We start from the raw sequence: 10598 nt of genomic DNA, 5'->3' as shown, positions 1-10598 counted from the left end.
AGCCACCCCATACAGATCCATCACCCAAACCTCACACCCGTCAACTAATATGTATGACATGAGAGAGAGCTTTCCAGATACCAAACAGTCATCTTCTTCTATTGAACTTGGGAAAGACATTGCGTAGAAAGTTTCCAAACTGAGATCAAATCCAAGAATGAACGGTTTATCTATTTCATCACCACTATGACCGAGCCAATGAAGATGGCCATCAGGTCCATGAACACAAACTTTCTCCTCTTGAGAATAAATCTGGGGATCCACGAACGGAACGTTCGAAGTGATAACTTGGCGAGATCCCTTTCTCATACTATAAACCTCCACCGGAAATGCCGACATGTTAACACTAAGATTATGTTTTAAAGGGGAAGTAAGCTTAACAACTTTGTAATCGTCGGTTTTCGGGTCACAGCCAAACCCATATAGATACTGAACACTAGGAGGGGGCTCAACAATAAATGGTGGTAGACGTAATAACAATGAGAGAGAAGGGTTCCATTTGTAAATATAACCACCTCACCCATAGAAGCATACCAATAGCATATTAGACCGTTAACAGAACCAATAACGAAAAGTAAGCGCTTTCAAACAGTGGCATATTAGCAGCAAGGCGATTGACGACATCAGTGAGTTGTAGACCAGATGGGCATGAGTATGCTGTGAATGGCGTATTTCCTTCAAAAAAAAACAAGCATTGAATACCAAAAGAATCCCGCCATCATTGTTGCTTATTGAACGGTCGAGATGGGATTTAATGAAGTTTGGGTGAGATATGTTGAAATAAACATGATTCGATTCGATTGATAAAACATCCCCAATCGTCTTGTGGAACCTGTAAGAGCATAAAGCATAATTGCTATTAATTTCGGGTTCCCATAACAAGGTAATTGAGTAATAATGGGATGAGTAATTCGGCTGGAACATGATGCACGAATTTGAGAGGAATACCCACACAAATTTTAAGGTTTATTATGTGTTGGGATTAACCTTAACTTAGGGTTAATTACTCTATATTTATAATGAGAGTAATTACACATTCAACCCTTTAGGTGTTTAATGTGCGCACCATTAGTCCTCTTAGTTTACAATCACCTAATGGGAAACCCTATACTACGTCTCTAAGAGTAAATACGCCCATCATATATTTACCTAGACATAGAGATTTCAGTTCTTGTCAATTATCATATCAGGAATGATACATGATTAGTGACGGTCACACTAACGTGGTTCCAACAAGATAAAGAGGCCTTCCAATGTTTGGAGAGGGACCTCATTTCCAAAAGCTGTTTGGCGGGTAAACGAATGAATATGTTTTGGCGTATGACATCATTCGGGGACTTGGTCATTTTCCTGTTCAAAAGCAAAATTGTAAGAAAGTAATCCTGCATATATATTAATATTCAATGAGCATATTTACATATCCAAACACTTTTTGTTCAAAGTATTTATCAAGCTTAAAAAGGTTCAACAGAGAGAGAGAGAGAGACGTTGTTCATACAACCCAGTGAAAATCAATTGGCTCTAATATACAGGTTTCCTGTGGCCCATTTCCTAGACTATCAAACTCACCATAACTCAGGTCTCTTATCAGACCTTTAGGACGCAATTACCACTAGGCCACCTTAAAAGCTACTAGTATTATATAAAATCCATTCACACAGTTTTTTTTTTCTTCTTCGAAATGGCTTATTAGGCTCAAAAACTTTTTGCAAATAAACATTAAATAAAATAACCCAATCACCCCCTAAATAGCAATAAGCTCAAGTAGTAAGCCAAAACCATTTAATTAATCATAGTTTAAGGACTATGATTATGAAACTCCGCATATTTATTTAAATATCTTACAAAAACGATCATACCAACATGAAAAATGAATAAAGGTAAATATAATTCATCTACGTGCTACATAATATTATATTTACGCAAATACTTCAACCGAGTACTATCTATAATATAACTAAAAGAGGGGATTGGGGGTACACTTGGCACCCCTAATCCCCCTTTTTTAGCCTAATACTCTCTTCTCATTAATCCTTGACTTTTCTATATGTTTTTAAATTAAAACGTTGCTATGGGCCAAACTAAAAATTAATAAAAAATAAAAAACAAATTTTTTTTATCCTTAAAACTCTCTCAAACCCTCATATATTCTTAAAATAAAAAAATAAAAAAAAAAAAACTTACAGACTATTTTTTTAAGTGATTATGAATCCTTGCCAAAAGTTTGATTCATATTCTTCTCCTCAATTCATATATAGTAACTGCTACTTCTTCTTCTCTTTTTTAATTTCTGTTTTTGTTATATAATAATTTTATAACAATAATTTATGTATGTTAATCTTATTAAAGAAAAGTATGTAACTTGATTATATATCATGATACGCAAACTACATGAATCGGACTAATGTTTGTACTCTTTCATTCATCATGATTATATTGCTATAGAGATTAATTGTATTAATTTATAGGGAAACCGATGGAGGCGGAAATAATGGAAGCCAGCATTATAGGAGTTTGAGGTAGGTTTACAACCTCATAAAGAGCTTCATTCAACAAATTTGATTGCTATAATATTTTAGATTATCAATATATTTACTACATTAACTATCTACGAGATTTTATGCAATGGCAGGTAAGTGGCAAATTAACCTCGTGTATTCTGTTTCGCTCAATTGTATAGAAATTTGTATCTTATTAATGTCCATCCCTACTTGAATAAACAAGATAATGGTGTTTCGAAAGTCTAACAGCCCAAAATTGTCTAATATGTGCATTGAGGTGAATGACTTGACAAAGACGTTTCTATCTTTCAAGAATCGTCAATCGTCATTGTTGAAAGGGTACATATATTATATCAAAACATGGTTTTCCATGTAGATAGTTCAAATGTTTCCCATATTGAGAAACAAGATCGTCGTAAAATCTCTGGAAGGTTTGTTTGGTAATACGTTCATAGCTTATAAGGTGATGTACAAACTCTTTAAAGATATAATTGCACTGGTGATTAAAACCATTGACACTTTAAATTTACTTCTACCAACAGCAACAGGTATGCATCATGTCCTTTCCTAATTTCCTGATCATAAGAGTGGTTACTTTTTTGTGCATAAAGGACTGCCAACTTCCTTTTTAATTATTGACAAATATCACAATGAATGGATACACACTACATTATTTTGGTAATTTGGTCATGCTCCTATAAACTTTTGAATAAATTGAATAACTTTGGCCTTTTACTGTAACATGTTTTATTTTGCAGTTTCTTTTTATATAGCAAGTTGTTTCTAATGGTAAGGTAATGTGCCACCTTTGTTAATGAAAGAAGTGATATAGCAAGAAGATGTTATCATGCAAAAGTGGCAACAAGAAGTATCACAAAAAGTTGTGTAAAATTTTGCTTTTAATATTTTAAAAGTCTTTCAAAGATTATTATCTACATATGTATACTTAAAAAAAACCTTCACATATCTTAAACTAAAAAAAAACCTACAACAAAAAAGAGCTATGATGACTACAAAAGGGTTTCATACTTATATATACTTTTTTGTTCATATTTATATGTTATTGGTATTATTATGTTACTGGTATTATTCCTCACTTATAATTTATTTTGTTGTCCATTATATGTTTATTATGGCTATGACTTCTTCTTCAACAACTAAAAATAAGACAACATTATTTCATCTTGAAGATCTTAAGCCAACACATGTTAGCCATCATCTACGACTCCGTGTTGTGCATGTATGGACTGTTTCATAGTGGAACAACCTGAAGAAAGTCAAAACGTTCGAGATGGTCTTTGTTGATAAATTGGTATGTATTTTTCAAATTATATATTTGTACACTTTTTGTTTCTCTTTTTGTTGAGCTTAACTCTAAATCTTTTGGTCTAAAATTGTTGTTTGTATTTGTAGTAAGTTTATATATAACAAACTGCAAAAAATTTTATTTAACTAAAATTGGAAGAAAAAAAAGGGTAAACTGAAATGAATATATATATTGAGTTAATTTTCGTATGTTTTCTTCTTTCTTAATATGTTTAAATTCATATATGTTGTTTGAATTTGGGTTTTTGATAGATTAGTATATGAATGCTGAATATATTTAGTATAATTGTACCTTTTGCAAATTTTAAGAAATTTGATACATATAATGACTTTGTTTATGTTTTGGATTTTGTTCTATAAATAGTCGGTGGAATACCTATATTTAACACCTTATCATAAGCTATTTAATTTTTTGAAATTTTACATTAATTTTGAGGATTAACTAGATTATAACCCCACGTAATACGCGGGGAATATATATATAATTAATGACATGTTAAACTGGGTAAAAATTGAACCACTAAAAGAGCGTGAAGTTAGATTGATGGTCGTTGAGATTTCGGTTAATGGTGACCAGCCAGTTGGAAATTGAGACATCATGTATTAGAGTTCTCGCTAAGTAATGTTTCTGTTTGATTTGATGTCTTTCATGCCTCCGAATATGTCTGTATAGTCATTGTATTTGAACTTCAACGTTTTGCTTCAATAATTTAGTTATTTACAAAGTTTACTAACTAATTTAATTATCAATCTATACATCACATGTTGTGCTAATGTAACTTAAAGTTACGCATAATATTTTTACGATTTTCATACAACCATTTTTTTGATACATAATTGTGATGATTTGGTATTTTTTTTTTCCAGATCTTCATTAACTCAAAAATCGTTGACTAATTATTGAAAAGTTATGTCAATCTATGTATGGTACCGATTAAAATGAAAATTTTATTTTAAAAAAAAAAGTCAAAAGTTGATTTTAAAGATGAAAAATGATATAAAATTTAAAAAATATTAGTTTCCATAATTATATCATTAAATAACATTATTAAATAATGTCTACAAATTTATATAAGGAAATAATAATTATTTAATTTATTAAATTAAAATTAATGTAGAAAAGTTAAAAAAGGTATATGACATCATCGTGATCTAATGACTATAATTAAAAATTGAACTTTATTCAATGGTCCAAACTTCTTTATTTTGGAATTAAGGTTTCTCTTTTATATATATTTAGAGATAGTCCTATAGAAATTTTATGGACCAGAACCATTTTGATTTCAAAAATTTTGAGAAAATCATTGAGCACACCCTATCAAACAATCAGATCATTGGTATACTATGCAATTTTGCTTTTAAAAAAGGACAATGATGAGGACAACAATGACGACGGCATTTTGTCAACAAGTGAAGCTGAAACGGATTCAGATTTTAATCTAGATGATGATTCTGAAGAAACTGATGTTGATAATGAAATGCTTGATAGCGATGAATCCATTGATGAAGGTGAATGGAACTATTCAGATGAATCAAACGACGATCCTATGTTTGATATCAATTATTCTGGTAATGAGTATGATTCCGATATGTATGATATGCCTTCCCCAAAGGATTAGTTTATTACGCATTTGAATCGTTTTATGTTTTATTCTAAGGTATTTTAATTTTGTTTAGTATCTATTTAATACACTTGAGTTCTAATTTTTTAGTTTTGGTTAATATATTTTGTAACTACCCGTCCAATGGACGGGCCTGAACACTAGTATATATATACATATTGTATATCGAGTGGAGAGAGGGAGAGAGAGAGGGGGGGAGGGAGGGAGAGAAAGAGGGGGGGAGGGAGGGAGAGAGAGAGAGTACGTACGCATTCAAATTCATCATGAGGGTAATATTGTCTCCTTTCAGCAGAATCCTGCCTATATATACATCCAAAAATGCCAAGTTAGAAAAACATCAAACATACACAGACAGAATAATGCACAACTAGGTAAGCAAGCTAAAGAAAATATGACACAGACCTAGAGACTTTCTGGTCTTCTTTTTTATGCTTACTTCCTCGGCCTCATCAAGAACCAAATTCATGTACTCGTCAAACCCCTACATCAAGATGCAATAACACACATTAACTAGTCTGATACATATAAATCCAAAGGAATTATATGGTTGTCACTCGAATACTAACATCATATAGTTGTATGATATTTTGTATCACCCACACCTGACTTTTCCATCCTTTTTTATTAATTAAACAAATAACACTATTCCTTTCTCACGCATCAAAAAGATTACCTTTAAAAAGGTCAATTAAAGCCAAAACAAATAAATCCATCAACACACAACGGCCTAGGTATTGGGTATCCATCCAATCCCAAAAGAAAACAAATTACTTTGATTTGTCGATGTTAATATGGATTGTCGTTGAAAACTTAGCACGTAGCTTTCCTAGTTCACGAAATTTAACGGGATGATACGGCTATCACTAGAATAGTCATACATTATGCCATCCTTTTGAAACAAGACAGCCTGTACAACTCACACACTCCTATTTGCATCTCTCAAAAAAGATCCCCCACAATTCCTCTCATGCATCGCCAAATATAATTTAAAGAGATGGATGAAAAAATAGCAAATTTTAAAAAAGCTTAGTACTTTGATTACTTTTCATGGCAGTAAAAAAGCAACTACAAAATAAGAGCCCAAGTTTATCCTCATTGAGTCAATTAACTTAGTTTATCCTCATTGAATCAATCAACTACAAAATAACTTGCCACTTTTTCACCAATTTATGACATATTTGCTTGAATCTAGTACTTGAGTTCCAAAACGTAAGAAAGAAAGAAAGAAAAAGGAAACACAACTAATATATATTGTAAGTAACTGATGTAGCTTTTTGTTCTTTTTTACCTCAATAGTGACACAAAACTTCAAGGACTGAATTACAAGATACGGTTGTTTGAAACTAGAGCAGTCACAAGAGCACCAAAACAAGCTCCAACTGCCTAAGTATCGAGTATCTATCCATCCTTAGCCACGATAAAAGAAATTAACTCCCTCAGCTCCTTGACAAAATAATGTTCTTGTTCCCTGATTTCATACGGCCCAAATAAATCACCCCTTTCTTAAAATGTCAGCTATAAGTTATAACTTACACACCTTACTATTGTAGTAAAAAGTAAGCTATTACACTTTCCATTAAATCTCAAGGGGACAAAAATTACTTAGACGAAAGGACTATAGTAAACGACCTGCTGTGATTTGAATATAGACTCGATGAACGTTGTAAATATAACATGACATTTTAATCTACGTTTATAGAAGTTTCGTGAGAGCTTAAAACTATGGTTTTTACATAAGCTTTGTTTAAAAAATCGAACTCCTAAATCTAGCCTAAAACCCTAAGCACAGATATCATATAAACTTTATATTTATATACAAGGTGAAAATATATATATACACATACAATTATACGGCCTTCAATCCTCAAGTCCTTTTGTTCAAACAACCAAAAGATCAGATTCGTGATTTCTGTATAACAATAAAAAAAAATATAAAAAAAAAGAGCCCATTAAAAATAAAACAATATTGGAAAGTAAAAAAAAAAAAAAAATTATAAATAAATAATAACAGGAAGAAGTCAAGAAACATACACTCTGAAGGAACCGAAAGATCAGATTCTGAAAAAAAAAATATAAAAGAAAAAAATTGAGTTAGAAATTATGGAAAATTAGGGTTTTAATGATGTATAAAAAAGAAAAGCAAAAAGAGAAATAAGAAAAGGAAGACATACGATGGGTTGCGTCATAATCCTCCGGGCCGCCATTGTTGCTGCTGGTGTGGGTATGTGTGTGTCGATTAATTGGACTAATTGATGAAAAGGGCTTTTTAAAGTCCCGCCCCCCTTTCAGATGTATATATGTATAAAAAAGTCTTGCAGGTAAGAATATTATTATAAGGGATAATTTTTCCAATGACAACAGATTTAAAATTAATATTATATCCGGACTTTGTTCGAAGTAATAATAATAATAAAACAAAAGTGTTAATAAAAAACATAAATATTTATTAAAAATAAATAAAATTATAAAAATATGTATATATAAATAAATAAATATTTGAAAAAAACAGTATTATATAAAAACTTAAATTTATATATAAACCATTCAAATGATTACATTAATAATAATTAATCATTTTGTGTCACTAAAATCTGAGGCACGTTCACATTCAAATCTTAAACTACCTTGTAGTTCTTCGCAATCATCATCATTATCTTCATCTTCATCCATCCTATCATCACCAGAAAACGGATCTACTTCCCAAAGGCTAACCTGAGCTCTCACCAACTCTTGAAGTCTGGTTTCAAATAATTCATCACCTGTGTTGACCAACTCGATCTTAGCTCTTTTAAAAAATTAATATTATCCGAGAAAGATATTTCCTTTGGTTGGAAATCCTTAACTTGTCCATCGTTCCATGTAACCCTGATATCAAATGATATAGGTAACAGTTCCCATGAAGATATGATTACAGTATCAATATCATCCTCATTCTCTTGACCAAACTTCTTGCCCAAAACTGTCATAAGTGCTACAGTCTCAGACGTGTAAGATGCTGGAGAGATGCCTAACTCGTACATTTTTTGAAGTACATCTCGACTAGAATCATGAATCACTCATCGTGTAGAATCATACTTCTTTTTTATTCCATTGGTCATTATGAGGAAGAACTTTTTATGTTCAAACCACCATACTGAAATGATTTCTTCTGCCATTTGATTAGAGTGTTGTTACTATAATTTGTAGGATTTAAATATGCAGAGTATCGGTGATACTCAATATATATATGGAAAATGATCAATACCAGTACTTGTTGACACATGTAATCCACTAATTCTTTTATATTATCTCACCCCTTGATTTTGCCATGTGTAATGATCTGTTGTTAGGAGGATATATACACGTTATTGGAACCGTCTGTCAATGTAAACACATTAATGTTAGTCTGTTCACATGTCTTATCAGTTTTCGAAAAAAGTCAATCCTTTAATCACTACTATCACTTTATTCCAACTATTAGTTATGATCTAGTTATCAAGATTTTTTTTATAATACAATTAATATTTTTAATTGTGAATATTATGTTTGGATTTTCTTCATATTAGTAATCTAACACACATACAAGAAAATAACAAAAAATGCACACATAAAATAAATTGCAAAAAAAGGTATAATATACGCTGATTATATAAGACATATATTTAAAGATACAAGTATATTTATTAAGGGCTGAATGTGTTAAAAGTTTGATCAACTACAACTAAACAGCGTTACTACAAACTACTGAAGAGTTATCAGAAGACATATAAGACACCACTTCTGCCAAAACATCCAAACCAGATTTTTCAGAATCGGGACTTGATTGCATACCAGTATTAGTTACATCGCGGGAAGACGAACATGTTGCGACATTTGTGTTATCAGATGGATACACATACACACCATCACCTGATGCAACATTTACAACTGATATATCTTGTTGATGCATGTTGTGAATATCTTTCAGCATTGTATGATCTTGTTTCAGACCTATTGGATTTGGAGTTTCTTCCTTCCATTCAATATTCAAATTCCGTCCATGGTATTTAAATACAGTGAAGACCTTCGCACATTTAGGTTTCAGATTATGAGGGTCTATTTGAATACTTAAGGATATTTGATCCATCAATAAGTGTGATTCAAAGAAACTACACATCCAGGTAGTAGGATCAGTAGGTGCCTACACGAAAAAAGTAAAAAGTTATATTGGTCAGTAAACACATTTAAGCAACATGAACCACATAGGCTTACAAAAAGGCTACTTGTTCTAAAGATTCGTGATGAAGCTGATTTGCCGTAATTCCAAGTAGCTTACAAGCATCAGTATCAAAAAATGTACAATTCATTATATCTTTTTCATTACTGATTTGCACTACCAATTTATACCTAAAAAAAACCTTGCTTAATGTCAAACATGCATACAAATATTACAAATAAAAATATTTATATAAACAATAATTCGTACATCATCATAAACTAAAATATTAAAAAAATATGTATATACAAACTATTGCATAATAATGAACATCTAGGTTGAGAAACTTACCCAAGCTGTGGGTTTTTCACGGGCAATAGACGTTTTTGATTACAAAAATATGAATTCCTCTGCATGACGTGAGCACTTAACATAATTCCAATCATTTGACAGATCAACACCAACAACATGTCCTTGAACAACAAACACCGTTCCTTGCAATACAACATCTAATTACGTTAATTCTTGCTTTGTTTTAGGTTTTAATTAACCTAGTGTAAAATTTGGACGCGTTTTTACATACCGCTGCAACATTTTCCGGAAGAAGCTTGAAAATTGATCTTATTCTGGTTTCTTTAAAATAAGCAATAGGGATTGAATCATTAAACAAAACACGTTGATGTAGTCTGCGAAGACATATCATATTTAACGTATAGTTCATATGGACAATTTTATTAAGTTGATAAGACAAACCTTTTCTTTAACTCAGCAACTTCTGGAATCGGAAGATCAATGGAGAAGCTTGTTGCGCATGTTGTTTTCGAATATGTAACCCCTATACAGATATACAAATAAAATGGATAAAGATCAAATTAACAACATGAAAAAATATATATATATATATATATAGTCCTTAAATGAGAACCTCTATTTTTGTAGGAACTCTAAGAACCTTTTTTTAACTGAGTTTGTAAA

The 10598-nt window shown here is 31.3% G+C and overlaps 1 protein-coding gene across 1 annotated transcript in view; it reads right to left on the bottom strand.

The window, feature by feature from the left end:
• Positions 1-7695, bottom strand: part of LOC122578910 (probable small nuclear ribonucleoprotein E) — an 8200-nt gene extending 505 nt beyond the window's left edge. Inside the window, exons 1-5 of the mRNA XM_043750961.1 lie at positions 7621-7695; positions 7481-7507; positions 7294-7320; positions 5852-5930; positions 5698-5749 (exon numbers count right to left, since the gene is read on the bottom strand). Of these exons, the coding sequence (XP_043606896.1) occupies positions 5698-5749; positions 5852-5930; positions 7294-7320; positions 7481-7507; positions 7621-7653 (218 nt within the window). The 5' untranslated portion in view covers positions 7654-7695. The remainder of the gene's footprint in view (positions 1-5697; positions 5750-5851; positions 5931-7293; positions 7321-7480; positions 7508-7620) is intronic.
• Positions 7696-10598: the final 2903 nt, after the last annotated feature.

The sequence above is a fragment of the Erigeron canadensis genome, chromosome 8, assembly GCF_010389155.1.
Source record: "Erigeron canadensis isolate Cc75 chromosome 8, C_canadensis_v1, whole genome shotgun sequence".
NCBI lineage: Eukaryota > Viridiplantae > Streptophyta > Magnoliopsida > Asterales > Asteraceae > Erigeron > Erigeron canadensis.
This window is presented reverse-complemented; position numbering and strand designations above follow the sequence as displayed.